Source organism: Microcaecilia unicolor, chromosome 3 (genome assembly GCF_901765095.1).
Source record: "Microcaecilia unicolor chromosome 3, aMicUni1.1, whole genome shotgun sequence".
Lineage (NCBI taxonomy): Eukaryota > Metazoa > Chordata > Amphibia > Gymnophiona > Siphonopidae > Microcaecilia > Microcaecilia unicolor.
The window spans coordinates 93666238-93687078 of NC_044033.1; the positions used below are offsets into that span (position 1 = coordinate 93666238).

General features: G+C 40.8%; 1 protein-coding gene across 1 annotated transcript in view; it reads right to left on the minus strand.

The window, feature by feature from the left end:
* Positions 1–2024: 2024 nt before the first annotated feature.
* REL (REL proto-oncogene, NF-kB subunit) overlaps positions 2025–20841 on the minus strand; it is an 85970-nt gene continuing 67153 nt past the window's right edge. The window contains exons 9-11 of the mRNA XM_030196188.1: positions 16568–16636; positions 10704–10775; positions 2025–3906 (exon numbers count right to left, since the gene is read on the minus strand). Of these exons, the coding sequence (XP_030052048.1) occupies positions 3086–3906; positions 10704–10775; positions 16568–16636 (962 nt within the window). The 3' untranslated portion in view covers positions 2025–3085. The remainder of the gene's footprint in view (positions 3907–10703; positions 10776–16567; positions 16637–20841) is intronic.

A 20841-nucleotide genomic window follows, 5' to 3' on the forward strand; every position in this document is an offset into this window, starting at 1 on the left:
CAATCAAAGCAGTTTACACATTATATGCAGTATTTATTTTGTACCTAGAGCAATGGAGGGTTAAGTGACTCACACAGAGTCACAAGGAGCTGCAATGGGAACTGAATCCGGAACCCCTGGTTCTCAGGTCACTGCACTAACTGTTAGGCAACTCCTTGTACAAATGCATGGGTAATCGCATTTTAGTTAAAGACAACTTTTATCTATAATCTCTGTTTTCACTGCCACTGGGTTATGCAGTGAAGGCACAAAATACTGTTTTCCCATCCTGGACATGCATTCTGCAGTACAGCCCAGCAATGAGCAGATGGGCATGAGAGCCACAAGAACACCTTATACATGAGTTTCCAAAGATGTAGAAAAAGAGGACATTTGGCTTGTGCAGCACAGCAGAACGCTAAGGGCAAATGGTTACTACCAGAATTTTCAAAATGATTACAGGAAAGGTAAGCATTGCATCAGTAAGTTCAATACATCATGAGCCACCAATCTGTCCTATTCCAGGTAACTCATCAAGCAAGTACCCAAGCTCAGGTTTTCTTTTTTCCGTTAAGTTGATACAATGGATTGATTCACCTTTCAATTTAAGATTGGAATGGAATATGGATTTGTTTCAGAAAGAAAACGAGGGGTATAGTTATCAACATGGGCCACCATTAAAATGTGTTATTTTACCACAGGTCCCATTTTCTGCAAAAAGACCTAGGTACTAACAAGATATGTTGTTTTACTGTTAAGCCCAGTTAAGAGTAGCTCACGTTGATAACTTACCCCCTGAATATACTACTGCAATAAAGGTTAAAGTATATTTTAAATCTTTATGGGATCTGGTGTATTTGATTTTTTTCCAAATGTGATTTATGTTTGTATGATGACCTGTTGTTGTAATGTAAGTGTTTGAATATAACCTGCTTAAAGACTAATAGGCTAAATGTAATAAATGAAATCAAACACACAATGTAGGAGCAAGCTCAGACAAATACAAGCGCAGTGCATGGGAAAAAAAAGGAGTCAATTTGATTTTGTGGCATTAGGGAAGGCATGTACGACAGAGTTGTGTAAATACAGCATTTGCATATATAGATCATGATTTTAGAAACTGCTATTTACACATGCAAAAGCCACAGGATATACAGTTTGCAAGGGGCCAGGTTGTAGGCATGTGTTGGGCAGAAACAAATTATACATGAGTTCATGCTTTTACCAAGGAAATATATGTATATTTTAAGAAAGCTGGATGCCAGCATATATACTAGCTCTGCACATGGGGTTCACTCCACTCATTCACAGACCAACTGTGCTTACCTTGGTGATGTGTGAGCCCATGTCAAAATGTCTAAAAATAAAACGTAATTCACATTTTTCTAACTGGCTACACTTGGGACATGCAGTTTTCTAAAATTTAGCACTTTAAAAGTGTAAGTACCGACATCTACAAATATAGAACGATCAACACTTACCTGTGTGATACCACTTCATGTGCTGATCTATTTGTTTTACTGCTACTCCTCCTTATTTTTTCTATAGTGCTACTAGACATATTCAGTGCTGTTCAAAAGTATATTTTTAAACATGATTCTAATTAAAATGGCTGCTGGACATGCTTGGGTGCATATGCATACTCCTCCTGCATGTCTTTATATTATTTTACAAAAGGCTCCATGTTCAACGAGAATTTTGTTAAATACCTGGCAATTTAAGAATTAGCTGATCTGGACATCCTGGGGGTCTTTTACTAAAGCTTAGCTCGACTTACCTGCAGCAGGGCCCATAAGAATAAAATGGGCCCTGCTGCAGAGGACTTGAGCTAAGCTTTAGTAAAAGACCCCCCCCCCATTTCCTGCACAAAGGCCCTATGCAAATTGAACACTATTTTATTTTTACATAAAGCGTTTTGATAATTTGTAGATAGAAGAAACACATGGGGGGGGGGGTCTTTTACAAAGGTGCGTTAGCGTTTTTAGTGAACACTGATTACTGTGTGCTAAACGCTAAAGACGCCCACAGAAATATAAGGACGTCTCTAACGTTTAGTGCGTGCTTATTTTTAGTGTGCACTAAAAACGCTAGCGCACCTTTGTAAAGGACTCCATTGTTTGGCCATAAAGGGCCTCATTTAATTAAGGCCTTTTTCCCATTCCATGTCTATGAATAAAACGATTAGCGAATCGGGATCAAAAGTGTATTTCATTTATACAGTTTACCTAGAAAGAAGACAGTAATGCGATTTCAAATAATACTTGCTGTTTTACATCAGTCTATATATAAAGACGAATTTTCTTAGATTTAAGGACTGATGCACAGTCAATTCCCCTGAACCTTCTTTCATTTTAAAGCAAATATCAAGTAGACTTCACAATGACATAGTCATTACCATTTACAAAGGGTTAATTTGCTAGAAAGCAAATATAGATAATTCATAGAAAAAGTAAACAACACATGAAAAATAAGACCATCAGCTCATTTTAGAAATAAAAAAAAAATACTGTATAATAATTAACTTCATTTTAACGGATAATTATCTTATCTACACAAAACCTAACCCTCCACCCCCAACCCCAGAATATTATTTCAAAAATGAAGTGGAACCCTGCAGAACAATATTTATTACAACGCAGGACTCCAGATCTTTGTTCTTATCATTGCCTACCTCTCCTCTGCTACCGTTCTCTTTTACACTGGTTTAGGCTTTAGCACTTAGTAGCAGTAATATATTCCATTAGAGAGACTCTTAAGGCACTTTACCCCTCTCACTCAAGGGAGAAAATCTGGATTTGGTTTTTAGCTTTAATTTGTCTTTTCAAATCGGAGATCAAGGTGAGTTATACTCGTGTATCATAGCTATTTCCTTGTACAATCTAAGTTTCACACCCGAGGCCATGGAGGGTTACGTAAATTGCCCAAGGCAGGGATCCTTGGAAGGAGGTATAACTTAAAAATCAAATCATTTTCATTTGGGTAGGCAATTGTTCACTAAAGAGGGAATGCCCAAGTTAACTGGTTTACGTATAAAAGTGGGGGGGGAAAAACACAGCAACCTACAGCCTGCTGAAAAACTAGTATCTTAGGAATTCGGCTTTTCTTTTCACTGAGACAAGCCCTGCAAAATCGATTCAATGTCCATATTAAAGTTTTCCAGTGAGTTGTAATGCTCCTCAATCTGGTTCCCCTCCATTCCATAATAATGATGATTCAGAACACAAGTTTGATTCTGGTCACCTGCAGTAAGGGGAATACCATTTTGGAGGCTAAAGTTTGCCGAGTTGAACACACTAGTCTGTGAACTGTGGGAAGATGCGTTAGAGTTAGTGGCTCCTGCCAGTATATTGGCAGAAAGTTGTGCAAAGAGTGGTTTCCTGTGCTCTTTTGCTTTCAGCAAGGTGTGATATGTATTCTCTGGGTTCACAGTTGAGTGTCTCACCTCAAAAGTCTCTGCGTTGCCAGTGCAGGGTGCAGTGACATTCAAGGAATGCTTCTGGTTGTTTAGACTGCTGGTAGTCACATTAAACATATTTGTTTGGGGAGTAGAAGATGGTCCAGTAGCATTTGTGCTTATGTTGTTATCCCTGTACATGGACTGTGACGAGAGATCTAGGCAGTGCAGAACATCTTCAGGGAGTGAATTGTTGCTTTCCAGTCTTGAGTTATGCACGTCTGTTGAACTGCTGTTTTGCTGTTGGGTATTAATCGCGTTTATTGGTGTGCCTGAGCTCAGTAAAGGCCAGGTAGATGGAAGGGTTATTTGCTTGTTCTGTGGCACTGTGGGATGATGTGTATTCATAGCACAGAATATACCTGTACTGGATCTAGTTACAGGATGAAAAGGATGCATTGACGTAGTACTTACAGGATGTGTTCCCAAATGTGCTTCCTCGCATAACAGTTGAGGAAACAATACAGCTGGTTCTAAGGGATGCAAAACAAAACAAAACAAACAAAAACAAAACACACACAAAAGGATAAAGATGTTAGAGAAAAAAATACAACTCAGAATTTTCTACAATGTCAGAAGCCAAGGTGAATTATTATACTCAAATTACTCAGCAATTTATTTAATCTCAAACAAGACTCCCAGCATTACAGTATTATAGTAGGTATTTGCAATGAACAGAGACATTTTTTATGGAAGGAAAACTATACTAAATTTTGCTAAGTGTTAACATTAGGGATCTTTTATAAATAACCTGTACCCATTATTCTGGGAATGTGGGTACACACATGGTACTCCTGTCTGTGTGAAGGCCAGTGTTTATAAGTTAATAAATACTGCATCAGCAGTGGATAAGGACTAGATGGAAGAGCTAGCGTCACTCATGCAGAAATATATGGCATCCAGCGTAGGTTTGGCCCATAGGGAATGGAAGGAAGCAAGAACAGCTGGAAGCAACCGTCACTGCTACAGATCTGAGGATTACAGATACTGTTAGGGTCAAGCTCATGGGGTGAAGGAGCGATGGAGAGAATGTAAAAATATGAGGAAAGAAAGGGTAGTGAGAAGTGTGAAGCAGTATAATGAGTGGAGCAAATGGACTGGGTTTCTATTAGTATAGTTATAAAAGTGGGGAAAGCATTAAAAGCATGGCTCGTGGAATTCTTTCCAACCCCTCTGCATATAAATGCACATGTGTGTGTGGGTGGGTACATATTTTTGTGTTCTACGCACACATGGTATTAGATGACGGCAGATAAAGACCTGTACGATCCATCCAGTCTGCCCAAAAAGATAAATTCATAGCATAAGGTATGATGCAATACTGCATATGCATACTTGATCTTGATTTGTCCTTGCCATTTTCAGAGCACAGACCATAGAAGTCTGCCCAGCCCTAGCCTTATTCTCCAATTACTGAAGCAGTTCAAAGAAGCCCACTCCAGCCCATCCAAATCTCTCCAGCCATGATCGAGGCACAGATCGTAGAAGTCAGCCTGGCACTGGACTTGTTCTCCAACTACTGAAACTGAATCTGTCCAGACATGATCAGGGCACAGACTGCAGAAGTCTGCCCAACACTGGCTTTGCTTCTCAATTACTGGTGTTGCTATCTAATCACCACTAAGCTTGTTTGGTTTCATGCCTTCCTTAGAGGATTCCTTTGTGTTAAGTTTGTAGTATACATCATTGTAACACAAGTGTGTTAGAGTGATGTAAACTACAGCTATTGAAACTGCTTCTCCCATAGAAATGCACTGAAGTATAATTTTGAAGGAGGTTCATTTCTCTTTTGCCCTTGTTAATAAAGGACCATCCTTAGATCTATCCGACTCCATGTTAGTCTTGCTGAATCACAGCCTGGCAAATGGGCTTTTTCCCAATTACTGGAATAGGCTACAATTCATCCTCTTGATCCTACCAGCCTCTCAAGCTACTGCCTGGTCTCTAAACGTTTTCATTTAGAAAATCAGAGAAAGTAGTTTTGCTAGAGCTGCAGTTTCTTGCCAAAACAAATTCACTTCATCCTCAAGAGTTTGGTTTCGGCCAATATCATAGCACAGAGACTTGCTTCTTATCTTTGGTAGCAGAAATTAAGTTTCAGCTTGACACAGGGAAATATGCTCTACTAATCTCCCTTGCTATCTTTGCACTATTTGATGTAGTCAATCACCAGCTTCTTCTATCCTGACTGTCTTCACTTGGGTCTGGAGTAGCACCTTGGAAGTGCCACGGGCTCAGTTCTAGCAGAGTTCTTTTAAATATCTTTCTATTTACTCTCACCACTCTTATATAATCTCAGTCCCTTTCTTTTTGCTGATGATATTCAGCTGCTCTATTATGTTGACACTAAACTGTTGGATCTCGAGCCTCTTGCTAACTGTCTAGAATGGTCACATGACTTACCACACACCATTTGGTTTTTAATCCAGACAAAATGTCAAGTGATGTGGGTCAATGGTAATTCTACTACACCTTTGCTTTCTCCATATCTTAAGGGACATTCAATTGCCTAGACATCCTCATTCAAAACTCTTGGAGTCATTCTAGATCCTGAATTTAAAAGTTATAAGAACATAAGAATAGCCATAATGGGTCAGACCAATGGTCCATCTAGCCCAGTATCCTGCTTCCAACAGTGGGCAATTCAGGACACAAGTACCTGACGATCACAAATAAAATAGCAAGACTCATGCTACTGATCCCAGGGACAAGCAGTGGTTTTCCCCCATGTGTACCTCAATAGCAGACGGTGGACCTTTCCTCCAGGAAACCTTTTTTAAACCCAGATATGGTAAACTGCTGATACCACATCCTCTGGCAATGAGTTCCAGAGCTTAACTATTTGTTGAGTGAAAAAAATATTTCCTCATGTTCATTTTAAAAGTAGTACCATGTAACTGCCTTGAGTGTACCCTAGTCTTTGTACTTTTTGAAAGAGTACAAAAAAAAAATCTATTTACGTTTACCCTTTGTACACCAGTCATGTTTTTGTAGACCTCCATCATATCCCCCCTCAGCCGTCTCTTTTCCAAGCTGAAGAGTCTTAACCTCTTAAGCTTTTCTTCATATGAGAGGAGTTCCATCCCCTTTATCATTTTGATCACTCTTCTTTGAACCTTTTCTAATTCAGCTATATCTTTAAGATACGGCGACCACAACTGCACACAATACTCAAGGTGTGGTCGAACCATGAAGCGATACAGAGGCATTATAACTACTACTTATTTCTAAAGCGCTACTAGATGTACACAGCGCTGTACAATTGAACATGAAGAGACAGTCCCTGCTCGACAGATCTTACAATCTAATTAGGACAGACAAACAGGACAAACAAGAGATAAGGGAATATTAAAGTGAGGATGATAAAATAAGGGTTCTGAACAAGTGATTAAGGGTTAGGAGTTAAAAGCAGCATCAAAAAGGTGGGCTTTTAGCTTAGATTTGAAGACGGCCAGAGATGGAGCTTGACGTATCGGCTTAGGAAGTCTATTCCAGGCATATGGTGCAGCAAGATAAAAGGAACGGAGTCTGGAGTTAGCAGTGGAGGAGAAGGGTATAGATAAGAGAGATTTACCCAGTGAACGGAGTTCCCTGGGAGGAATGTAGGGAGAGATGAGAGTGGAGAGGTACTGAGGAGCTGCAGAGTGAATGCACTTATAGGTCAATAAGAGGAGTTTGAACTGTATGCGGAAACAGATAGGAAGCCAGTGAAGTGACTTGAGGAGAGGGCTAATATGAGCGTAACAACACTGGCAGAATATTAGTCATGCAGCAGAATTTAGAACAGATTGAAGAGGAGAGAGATGGCTAAGTGGGAGACCTGTGAGAAGCAAGTTGCAATAGTCTAAGCGAGAGGTGATAAGAGTGTGGATGAGGGTTCTGGTAGTGTGCTCAGAAAGGAAAGGGCGAATTTTGCTGATATTAGAGAAAAACGACAGGTTTTAGCAGTCTGCTGAATATGTGCAGAGAAAGAGAGGGAGGAGTCGAAAATGACCCCAAGGTTACGAGCTGATGAGACAGGAAGGATGAGAGTGTTATCCACAGAAATAGAGAATGGGGGAGGAGGAGAGGTTGGTTTATGGGGAAAGATGAGAAGCTCAGTCTTGGTCATGTTTAGTTTCAGATGGCGCTGAGACATCCAGGCAGCAATGTCAGACAGGCAGGCTGATACTTTGGCCTGGATTTCGGCTGAGATTTCTGGTGTGGAGAGGTAGAGATCTGGGAGTCATCAGCGTAAAGATGATATAATATTCTTTATCTTATTTTCTATCCCTTCCCTAATAATTCCTAGAATTCTGTTTGATTTTTTGGCTGGTGCCACACACTGGGCAGAAGATTTCAGCATACTGCCCACAAAACCACCTAGATCTTTATCTTGGGTGCTGACTCCTAGGGTGGAACCTAGCATCAAATAACTATGATTTGCATCCTTCTTCCCAATGTGCATTACTTTGCACTTGGCCACATTAAATATCATCTGCCATTTGGATGCCCAGTCTTCCAACTTCTTAAGGTCTTCCTTGCAATTTTTCACAATCCACATGCGTTTTAATCACCTCACTCATCATTCCCATTTTTAGATCATTAATAACTATGTTAAATAGCACCGGTCCCAGTACAGATCCCTACAGCACTCCACTATTCACCCTCCTCCATTGAGAAAAATGGCCATTTAAACCTACCCCGTTTTCTATCCATCAAACAATTCCTAATCCATAATAGAACACTGCCTCCTATCCCATGGGTTTTTAATTTTCTCAGGAGTCTCTTATGAGGGATTTTGTCACTTTCTAAAAATCTAGATATACTACATCAACCGTCTCATGTTTATCCATGCATTCAAAGAAATTAAATTGGTGAGGCAAAACTTCCCTTGGCTTAATTCGTGTTGACTCTGTACCATTACACCATGTTTGTCTATGATTTTATTCTTTATAATAGTTTCCACTATTCTGCCCAGCACGGATATCATGCTTACTGGTCTGTAATTTCCTGGATCACTCCTGGATCCCTTTTTTTTTATTATTATTCTTATTTATTGCAATTCAAACTATATCAAGGTACAGCCATCTCAGAATAAACAATCAACCATTACAGTGTTTGAGCTGCGTAACATTTTTAAACATTTTGTCCCAACTAAACCCCACTCCTGGATCCCTTTTTAAAAACTGAAGTTACATTGGCCACCCTCCAATCTTCAGGTACTACAGACGATTTTAACAACAGGTTACAGATTTGGCTCAGTACACCTTCCAGGTTCGCCAAGATTTCTTCCAGTTTCTCTGCATCATCACCCTTGAAAGAAAACCATCTCTGGTACAGGTAGATCTCTTACAGCTTCTTCAGTTAAGACTGAGGCAAAGAATTCATTCAGCCTCTCTGCTATGGCCCTGCCCTCCATAAGTGCCCTTTTACTCCTTGAAGATCTAATGATCCCACAGATTCCTTCATAGGTTGCCTCGCATGTAACTTGCCAGTGCTTATGCCGATTCTTGTTTTCTTCATTCAGATCTGTTTTCCATATTCTAAAATATGTTCTTTTGACTCTAATAGCCTCTTTCACTTCTCCCTTTAACCATGCTGACAGTTGTTCGCTCTTCTTTCCACCTTTATTAATATGTGGAATACATCTGGTCTGGGCTTCAGTGATTAAAACAAATTAGGACCATCTGTTCTTTGCTGACAAAAGACATCATTCATGATTTGTTACAAGTGCTTATCAGTTGACTTCATTATTATAATTCCTTGTTTAATGGCATATGCCAATTGGCTTTGAAATTGGCTTTGAGATGGCTACTGTTAATACAGAACACCTGTATCCAAGTCCATCGTGAATGCTACAAAAACATGTTACTCCATTATTTCTGGAATACCACTGGCTCCCAGTGAGTTATAGAGTCAAATTTAAGACAGTCATTGCGTTCAGGGTACCTGCAGCACTTTTTGATGTTCTTATCTCCCTACCTCATCGCAACAATTGAGATCTGCTAATTATCTGCCCAGCACATCTAGCTTCCACCCAAGAATCTGCCTTTTACACATTAGTTCCTCAAAAGTCTTCAAACAAGAACCATCACTACCATGATGTAAGTCCTCTCTCAATAATTATCTATTTTGCCAAGCTTCTGTGGGGGGGGGGGGGGGGGGGGGGGGGAGATGTGGTTAGGAATTGTCTTTGCAGTAGGAAGAATATGTGGTGCCAGCCAGACTGTTTCCCTTCTCCTTATTTCATACTCTCTTTTTGATTATTTTATATTGTAAATTGCTTTGATATTTATTGAATGATGGTATATAAAACCTGGTCAACACACATATGCAGAAGCTTCACTTCCAGAAGTTTCTATGCTGCAGATCACCTCCTTCCTTCTTGTGACTAGAGATGCCTTCTAGTCTTCCACCCCCATTGCCTTCCCATTGGCTGGATCCTACCACCCACAGGATCTGCTGCTAGTTACAATAGAAGCAGGCAGAGCAGGTTCACTCACACTGGGGGAGCAGAGAGAACTACAGAACTCAGAAAAATGTCCAGACATATTATCCGTTATTCCACCTTCTAGAAATTAAATGTAAAATTGTGCTGACTTCTGAAAAAAGGCAATCCAAATCTCTCTACACATGTGGACATAATATTATGTTTAAGGTTTGCCAATGGCTTAATCAGGGACCTGCTCACTGCATGTAGAGGCAGTTGTGGGGGACTAATTTTGGGGCTGGGGTAGTTGTAGAGGGAGGTAGTTTTTAGGGGTGGTGAAGTTGGAGAGTATTTTTTTTTTGAGTGGGGAAATTTGAAGAGGTAGTTTTAGGGGAGTGGCATGGCAATTGCAGCGGTTAGCTTTGGGTTGTGGGACAGTCTGCAATGTGGTGTGGTGGTTGGGAGATGGGCAGTTTGCATGGTGGTGTCACAGTTATGGGTGGGGCTGTAGGGCGTTTCACTTTTTAAACTGCCTTGCCTGTTCACTAACTGCTATGTTTCACTCTAAATTTCTATGCTACAGAAGCTGGCGCTCTTCCCATAGAAATGAACTGGGCAATTCTTTTTTTGGGATAGGAAAAGGGGGGGGGGGGGGGGGGGGTTATTTCTCTGAAACCCCAAGTACAATTTGGCCTGTTTGAACTCATGCATTTTTACCAATTTTCGCCTCATGCCAAGTTTCAGCCTGTTAAGTTTTAAAGGAGTTATTTTGTCCCTAGACAAGAATTTCAGAAAAGTGGTTGAGAATCTCCATCTAACTTCTCTTGGGTTGGAAAGAATAATTAAGCATAAGCATACCTTTCTTAATAGTTATTCCTTCCCCATTAAATCTGAGTGGAGTTGCTGTAGACTGTTCAGACACAGACGGAACTAAAATAGAATAAGAAAAAGAAAAACACAGTAAATAACATTACATAAAATGACATTATCCCCCCCAATATTCAAAACTATTTAATCAGCCAGGAACGGCTCCTGGCCAATTAAACAGCATTTAAGTGCCTAACCAGTTATTTCCCACTGAATATCCCAGTTAGCGGCTATACAGCACCCAGATATTCAGCACCAAACCAGCTATGTTGAGCAGTCAAAATAGGCCGCATAAATAGCAGGCCTATCTTTGACTGCTAAAATGTTAACCAGTTAGTGCTGAATATCAGCATAGCTGGTTAATTTTTTTTAGTGGTCAAAATAAACCCGGATATTCAAAGTTAAGGACCTCCAGGACTCTACCATCCTCCTGAGTGTGTCCCTTGACTGGTCTAGCAGGAATCAAGGAAAGGAAATACAAGGGTAATTTTCTCTTCTCATATCATCCTGCAAAATCTGTCCAGACTGAAGATTATTATCTTGTGAGTTGTATACCAAAGCAGAATAGAATGCAGCAAGGACCAAGGAGATGCTCTACAGATATCCTCAAGGTTGACCACTTAAGCTTCCACCCAAGAACTCACCTGAGTTCTAGCTGAGTGAGCTCCAACACCTGTTGACACTCTTTCTGCTCGAACAGGTGAGCTGCTTTTATGACCGCCTTAATCCAAAAGGCAATAGTAGAATCTGAGACCACTTCACCTTTGCATGGCTCATGAAACAATATGAATAGCCTGTCTGACATATGAAGAGAATTCATGACCAACTATCTACGACCTCTCTTTCTCATACTCTCCATCTGCTTGCACTGGCTTTGACCTGAAGATTCTGCTTCAGCTACTGCCCTGTGTCATGGAAGTTACCTTTTCTCACATACACCTCACCCTTCAGAGGTGGTGTTGAGCTGCTTACTCTCACCTTCTTGCACATTTCAACTTCTTCTTTCACCTCAGACTCACTGCTTTTCTTCCTTCAAAGTCCACTCCATTCGTCTAGTCACTCCTCTGCCTCTCCAAGTAGCAGATCATTTATCAACCCCCCTCCCTCCAATTAAGTCCCTTTCTTCCTGACTCTTGGCTTTTCTTCTTTCTTGAACCTTTACCTCCTTCTCTCATTCTTGGAGATTTTAACCTTCATACTAATGTCCCCTCTGACTCTTCTCAGTTTCTTAACATCCTCATTCAATCTTCAGCTGTGCTCCACTACCCCTACTCATCAGAATAGCCACTGCCTTGATCTTGTCTTCTCCAACTGCTCACTCTCCAATTTCACCACCTCAGTTCTTCCCCTTTCTGACCATCATCTGATAACTTTCACAATTAATCACCCTCCCACCCCAGGCCCGTCCAATCTCCACCAATACAGTTAGGAATCTTCAAGCTATTGACCCTTGCAGTGTTTCATCCTTCTTCTCAACCACAATGTTATTCAAGTCTGTCAATGAGGCTGTCTCTTCCTATAATACTATTCTCTCCTCTGCTCTAGATACATTCCACCCATTCCCCATTCTGTAAGGCATACCAAACCCCAGCCTTGGCTGACCTTTAGAATCCACTACCTACATTCCTGTACCCAACCTGATGAACGCCTTTGGCTAAAATCTTGTGTCCATGCCAACTTCAAATTCTTGCTGACTTCCTTCCAGTCTGCTCTTTCACTTGCTAAACAAAACTACTTCATTCAGTTGACAAACTCTCTTGGCTCCAACCCTCTTTGCTACAGTGAACTCTCTACTCAAAATGCCTCCATCTCAAATCCCCCCACCCTTCACTTTTTCCCCAGACTATGGCTGAGTACTTCCGTAACAAGGTTCATAAAGATTAACCCTGAGTTCTCAAATCACGTCACCTTCATCCTTCCTTCCCCCAGAAACAGTACTACTAACCTTGATGAATAAATTTAAACAAACTATTGCAACCGGCAATAACATACTTCTCCTACAATTTGACATGTCCAGCGCCTTCGACATGATCAACCATGGAATACTATTACACATCCTGGAGTACTTTAGAGTTGGAGGTAACGTTCTTAAATGGTTTAACGGATTCCTGACAACAAGAACATATCAAGTAACAACTAACGCGATGTTATCAGCCCCTTGGATACCCGAATGCAGAGTCCCCCAAGGATCCCCCCTCTCTCCTACCCTCTTCAACCTAATGATGATACCTCTGGCCAAGCTACTAGACAATCAAAATCTCAACCCATATATATACGCAGACGATGTCACAATTTACATCCCGTGCAAACGTGACCTAAAGGAAATCGCCAACGAAATCAACCAAAGCTTCCAAATCATGCACTTCTGGGCGGATGCATTTCAGCTAAAACTCAACGCAGAAAAAACACAATGCCTTATACTCACCTCACAACACAAATAAATTCACCACCATAACCACCCCAAACTTTTCCCTCCCTGTCTCAAACAATTTGAAAATTCTAGGAGTAACCATCAATCGAAACCTCACACTTGAAAATCACGGGAAGAATACAACTAAGAAAATGTTCCACTGCATGTGGAAACTCAAAAGAGTAAAGCCTTTCTTCCCGAGAGCCATTTTTCGGAAACTGGTACAATCACTGGTACTAAGTCACCTGGACTATTGCAATGCACTCTATGCTGGATGTAAAGAACAGACCATCAAAAAAACTTCAAACAGCCCAAAATACTGCAGCCAGACTCATATTTGGAAAAACAAAATATGAAAGTGCAAAACCCTTAAGAAAGAAGTTACACTGGCTCCCACTTAAAGAATGCGTCGCGTTCAAAATCTGCACGATTGTTCACAAAATCATTTACGGAGATGCCCCGACCTACATGCACGAACTTGTGGACCTCCCACCCAGAAACGCCAAAAGATCTTCCCGCACCTTCCTCAACCTGCACTTTCTCAGCTGTAAAGGAATGACATACAAACTAACACACGCGTCCAGCTTTACCTACATGAGCGCACAGCTGTGGAATGCACTTCCAACTAACGTGAAAACGATCAACGAACTAAGTAACTTCCGCAAATCTCTGAAAACCTCTCTCTTCAACAATGCGTACCACGATAACCCATAACTAACTAGAACACAACATAACATAACTAACTATAAAACATCTTAGTCAGAATTTCTCGTTCAGAAATGCTTGACCAGATCCTCTTGTCTACCTTGATTTCTTTGTAACACCAATTGTACTCTTTACCCTGGTATGGGATGCCATAACAGGTCTTTGTAAGCCACATTGAGCCTGCAAATAGGTGGGAAAATGTGGGATACAAGTGCAATAAATAAATAAATTCTCTCAACCTTCCTTCAACCCTGCCACCTTTCTGGAAATCAGTGAAGAGGAAATTGCACATTTTCCTTCCTCTTCCAAACTCACTACCTGTTTCTCTTATCCTATTCCCATCCTTCTACTCAGCCCACTCTCTCCTACTGTCATCTTTTCTATCTGTCATATCCTCAATCTTTCACTTTCCACTGTAACTGTTCCTGATGCCTTCAAACATGATGTAATTACACCACTCCTCAAAAAACTTTCACTGGACCCTACCTGCCCTTCCAACTATTGCCTCATCTCTCCCCTTCCTTATCCAAGCTACTTGAACATGCTGTTCACCACTGTTGTCTTGACATTCTTTCATCTCAAGCTATTCTTGATCCACTTCAATCCAGCTTTTCCCCTCTACATTCAACTGAAACAGCCCTTGCTAAAGTCTCCAATGACCTGTTCCTGGCCAGATCCAAAGGCCTGTATTCTATCCTCATCCTTCTTGATCTGCTGCTTTTGATACTGTTGATCATCATCTACTCCTTGATACACTGTCCTCATTTGTATTTCAGGGCTCTGTTCTTTCTTGGTTTTCTTCTCATCTCTTCCATCATGGATCCTCCTCTACTACTAACCCACTATCAATTTTATGTACCTCAGGACTGTCTTGGGACCTCTCCATCTATACTTATTCCCTTGGTCCTCTGATCTGCTCCCATGGTTTTCAGTGTCATCTTTATGGTGATGACTCCCAGATCTACCTCTCCACAAATTTCAGCAGGAATCCAGGCCCAAATCTCAGTCTGCCTGTCTGACATTGCTGCCTGGATGTCTCACTGTCATCTGAAACTGAACATGGCCAAGAATGAGCTTCTTATCTTCCCTCTAAACCCACCTCTCCTCTTCCTCCATTCTCTATTTCTGTGGATAACACGCTCATCATCCCTGTCTCATCAGCATGTAACCTTGGGGTCATATTTGACTCCTTTATCTCTTCCTCTGCACAAATCCCACAGACTGTAGCCCCAAAATTCATCCCTTCCTTTCTGAGCACAATAACCTTATCCACACTCTTATCACCTCATGCTTAGATTAATGCAATTTTCTTCTTACAGGTCTCCCCCTAAACCATCTCTCTCCCCTTCAATCCATTCAAACTTCTGCTGCACAACTTATATTCTATCAGTGTTGCTATGCTCATATTAGCCCTCTCCTCAAGTCACTTTCTTGGCTCCCTATCTGTTTGCGCCTACAGTTCAAACTCCTTTTATTGACTTACAAGTGTACATTCACTCTGCAACTCCTCAGTACCTCTCCACTCTAATCTCTCTCTATATTCCTCCCTGGGAATTCTGTTCAATGAGTAAATCTCTATTTGCTGTACCCTTCACCTCCACTGCCAACTCTAGACTCTGCTCCTTTTATCTTATTGCACCGTATGCCTGGAATACACTTCCTACAGTACGTTCAAGTTCTATCTCTGGCTGTATTCAAATCTAGGCTAAAAGACCACCTTTTTTACGCTGCTTTTAACTTCTAGCTCCTATTCACTTGATCAGTACTCATGTCTGTTTTATTATTCACACTATATGTAATTCCCTAGGGGGTGGTGTTTTACTAAAGATTAGCTTGAGTGATCTGGAGCAGGGCCTATAGGAATAAAATGGGACCTGCTGCAGATAATTCAAGCTATCCTTCAGTAAAAGGCCCTCTAAATGCCTTATTTGTCCTGTTTGTCTGTCTTGATTGTAAGCTCTGTTGAGCAGGAACTGACTCTTACATGTTTAGTGTACAGTGCTGCGTATGTCTAGTAGTGCTATAGAAATGATTAGTAATAGTAGTAGAAGTTTCTTTGTATATCCAGCTTATCAATGGTTCGGAGAGCCGATTCGTCCAACTCCAAGAAAGCTGGAAGCGCAATCACCTAATAAAGATGAAAGGGGTAAACCATCTTTGGAAGAAAGGATGGTACCTTTCTAGGTAAATGGAGCGAGCCAAAAAGGACAGGTAAGGATCACTGAAAGAAAGAGCCAGCTATTTGGATACTCTCCTAGCCAAACAAACAGCCACTAAAGTTGGTGTTTGATGACAAGTGCTTCAAAGGCTCAAAGGACGGCTTGGAAAAAGCCCTCAAGACCAAAACGAGGTCCCAAGGGGGAACCCCTCACAATGGGGGCTGAACTGTTTAACTGGAGGGAATAGATAGAGAGATTCCACATCTGGTCAGTGTAAAGAAGATTAAAGGGGGAGAGATAGGGATTTTGTTTGTTTTATTCTTTGTGTTTTTTTGTAACCCGCCTAGGTGGTAGGCGGAATACAAGTATTTAAAATAAATGAATAATAAATAAATAAATAAATAAAAAGATGACTACTTTTCTGAGGATCAGTCTTGCTGGCAAGAAGCAGGAACTAAAAGATGCATACAATAGTAACAATGGGACTTGAATGGACTAGTTTCTGTAAGCAGCGAGGAAGAAAAAAGCCCTTTCTTCCCAGAAAAGAGTAATAATGCAAAAAAACTGTTCCTTAAACTCACCATAGTTCTGGATAAGCTTCTGAAAAGTTTGCGTTGTCCTTTGCCTTTTTGCCTGATTGCCATAAGGATCTAAAGGAAAAAATATATTAAAAAGCTATTAACATGCATTCCTTCTATGAATGACATCGACATCCTTGCACTTTAACATCTGTCTTCAGTATATTGTGTCATGCACAGTGCTTACATTCTACAGTGCTAGTGACACATACTATGTGGTAGGTTCTGTGGTAAGCACATGAAATCTGATGACCACTGAAGGGAATTTTGGGCACCTGTAGAATTCTGAAAAAGACCCAACTCAAAGGAAACAGCACCTGTGTCTGATTACTGTGGGCATGCATGCAAAAGTCCATTGGTCCAGCCTTCTCAGATTTTAGAATGGTAACAGAACCTGCATTAATGAGCTCACTGCGGCAAACCAAAGGAAGACGAACAGGATCCTTCCTATCTTCCTCTTACATTGTTTTTACACAGGTCTTAACACTGGAGAATGGCCAAACCTTGCAAATATACCCTGACAATAACATATCATCACTACCTGTGCCACCATTCTCAAGAAATACATAATTAACTGCTTACCTTAACCTTTTTTTCACAGTCATGTGACTGACATTTAGAAGGGTTTAGTTTATCACCTTTCAATCAAAGACAAGGTGATTCACACAAGGATAGCTAAAAAGATAGAAAACCAAGAAAGAAATGTGCAACCCAGGCTCCTGTTCGGAAAGGGACACCACAAATCCCAATAAATAAGGAAATTTTAAGAGTTCCCTTAAACATGATCTGGACTAGTCATCATGCAGAGAACTGCATAAATGTATTCCACTAGGCTGGTACTAGATAAGTACATAAGTATTGCCGTACTGGGACAGACCAAAGGTCCATCAAGCCCAGCATCCTGTTTCCAACAGTGGCCAATCCAGGTCACAAATACCTGGCAAGATCCCCAAAAAAAGTACAAAATATTTTATGCTGCTTATCCCACAAACAAGTAGTGGAGTTTCCTCAAGTCCATTTTATTAATGGTCTATGGACTTTTTCTTAAAAAAGCCATCCAAACCTTTTTTAAACCCCGCTAAGCTAACCGTCTTTACCACATTCTCTGGCAACGAATTCCAGAGTTTAATTACAAGTTGAGTGAAGGAAAAGTTTTCTATGACTCGTTTTAAATTTACTACTTTGTAGCTTCATTGCATGCCCCCTAGTCCTAGTATTTTTGGAAAGAGTAAACAGACGCTTCACGTCTACCAGTTCCACCCTACTCAAAAGCAATTCACCCTATATATTTCAAAATGAATAACTATAGGAGATGGTAGAACAAACTGGTTCTGTTACTGGGAGCAAAGAGGCCGAGTTGTCCAAGCAGCAAAACAGGCCAAAAAAAACCCCCAAACAAACAGGGGACCCTGAATAGATTACCTTAATTTGCAAGCAAGAGAAAATTATACCAAATGCAAAATGGAATTAGGAGCCAGTGCTGGGTGGCTAAGATAAGCGTAATGAGGTTGTTAGATAGCATGCTCACGGGTATGGCCTATTTGCAGTTACACACTAACCCCCAGATTCTACATAAGGTGTGGTGAATAGCGTGCGTTAAATTGGGCCACTCAGTGATAATCGTGATAAACAATTATCATCACTAATTGGCAATAATGGGAATTTATGCGCCCTTCTTTTTAAGCGTATTCTAAAAACAGGTGCATATAAAATTCTAACACGCATAGCTGAAAAGGGGTGTGGCCATGGGAGGAGTGTGGGCATATTGTGGGCGTTACTCAAATTTACACTCGTTGTTATAGAATTTGGAGGAACACACCTATATTTAGGCACAGGTATTTACACCAGGTTTTCAGTGGTGTAAATGGCTGTACTTAAATGTAGACGTATTCCATGGCCCTATGCAGTATTCTATACACCATGCCTAATTTTAGGTGCATTATATAGAATAGAATAGAGCTAAGCGCCTTTTTTGAACGGGTCTAGATTTTAGATGCCATTTACAGAACCTGGCCCCGACACATGTGCCAAGTTTACAGAATACCGCCCACCACTCACGTGTGTAACTGCCAATTAACAGCACAAACCGTGTGCGTAAGTGCAGCTTTTTATCCACTTTGCAAACTGGTGCCTTATATTACACCTTACAGAATTGCCTTTATAACATGTGCTATTGAAAATATGCGCCTCATCTATACGTGTACTCATGCGCCTCCTCCACACACAGGCAGAGATATTGGAGGCCTATTAGAGTCTATATTAGCGTGGCTAGAGATCCACGCCAAAATCCAAGTGTATTCTTTAACAACTTGCATAACTTAATTGGCTTAACAAGCTAATAAGCATTGATAACAGCTCTTAACAAGCAATAATGAGCACTAATAGGTAACTAGAATTTACACACAGAACTCGCATTCTGTGATGCAGTGCTCTTAACTTCTAACGCGCGCAGACAAAAAGGGGGCGTGGTTATGTACAGGGAAATGTTTCATGGGCATTCCAAAATTCACAGGTATAGGTACAGAATATGGCCCAGTCTGCCTAAATCTGTATGCCGGGATTTACGCCACATTTTCATTGGTGTAAGTGAATGCATGTAGTTTTAGGCGCTGGGATATCAACTAAGTGTATTCTATATACTGCACCTAAATCTAGGCGCTGCTTATAGAACACGCTTAGTCGACATTGATTTCCACACCAATTTTTCAGGCGCCATATTTAGAATCTCCCCCTATATGTCTAGCATATATATTTGGGCCATGCATTCCAGGTTACGTAGTTTTGGCATGTCTAGCCCAAACGTATACCCTATGTGAATAACTACTGTGAATGTATAGGTGCAGATAAAAGCAAACAAACTTTGGGACCGACCTCAGAAACATGCCTAAGAACCATCTGAAAACTGACCTCAACGCTTTAGGAAAAGGTGGTTATTTACCAAGGATTTATGAATTATTTATTGCTTTATTTAGTCAATTTGTTATATACTACCTGCTAGCCAAGAAATTAACTAAATAAAATTTGCTGGTGGAGATCTCGGGAGAGACAAAAGAGCACCGAGGAAAGCACTTCCCACTTCTGCTCACATGATTTTTTTGTATCTGTCTTTCATGTCTGGCCATATGTCATCGCGTAAGGAAAAGGAATTATCAAGGAAAGGAAGGCTTTAAGCTTTTAGCTCATGCTTTTTTCAGTTGTGGTTCAAGGTGAGTTACTTTCAGATACAATAGGTATCTGTGAACCCTCCAGGGTCAGGAAACCTTAAGCTTATACTGGAGGCAATGAAAGGTTAAGTAACTTGCTCATGATCACAAGGAATACCAGTAAGATTTGAACCTTTTCTTCCCTTGTTCTCAGCCTGCTGCTCTGAACATTAAGCGACTGCTCCACTCCAAAGCTAAAGTCAATTTAAGACTGCTAGATATTTTAAATTTAATAAAGCTTATGGTACCATTTATGTCCCCCAAGTATTTTGCATACATATTTCTGCTTGACATATCTGGAGAGAGTAATAACAATCTATGTCATTTTCATTATTTAAAGTTAGGCAATGCAGTTCTCTGTAGTAGTTCCCAAGTTTTCTTCCTCTTTCACTATTCAAATTCTCTCACTTATTCTCCTGTGTCTATGATGCTAAACAGCTTTTGGACATCTGAACAGATCTTTGCCATGTCTCACAAATCATTTTTAAATTGCCTGAGGTCCCTCATGTATGCAGATCATTTACATCCTTTACAGACATGATATGTGAAGGAGAGATTTTTTGACCCATAAAGAATGTAAATCTTATGTATTCACAAAGACAAAGCATTTAATTTCCCAATAAATCTCAGAAGTCTAGGGGGTGTTGTTTTTTTAATAACACACTTAACTTATGCACTGAACACATGTATAAGTTACATTAATTTTCAAAAAGAAATGTATTCATTTACTTCTTTTTGGAAAGTTACTCCAGGGGGAAAGTTCAAGGGGGGGGGGAAGGTTCCCCAGGCCCATCCTCCAAGGAGGGCCCGGCGCCAGTGATCAAAAGACTGCTCTGCTGGCCACAGACCCTTCTTCCTGCTGTGTTCTGTTTATGTGGAAACAGGAAGTTACTTCACAGGAGGTGGGACACAGCAAGAAGAAGGACCTGTAGCCAACAGAGCACTCTCTTTTGTTCGCTGCCAAGGGAGGGGGCCGTGGTGGCACGGGGGGGGGGGGGGGGGGGAGCAGAACAGCTGCATTGGGGCCCTGAAGATTGTTTGCACCAGGCCAAGCTTTGTCTCTTGGCAGCCTTG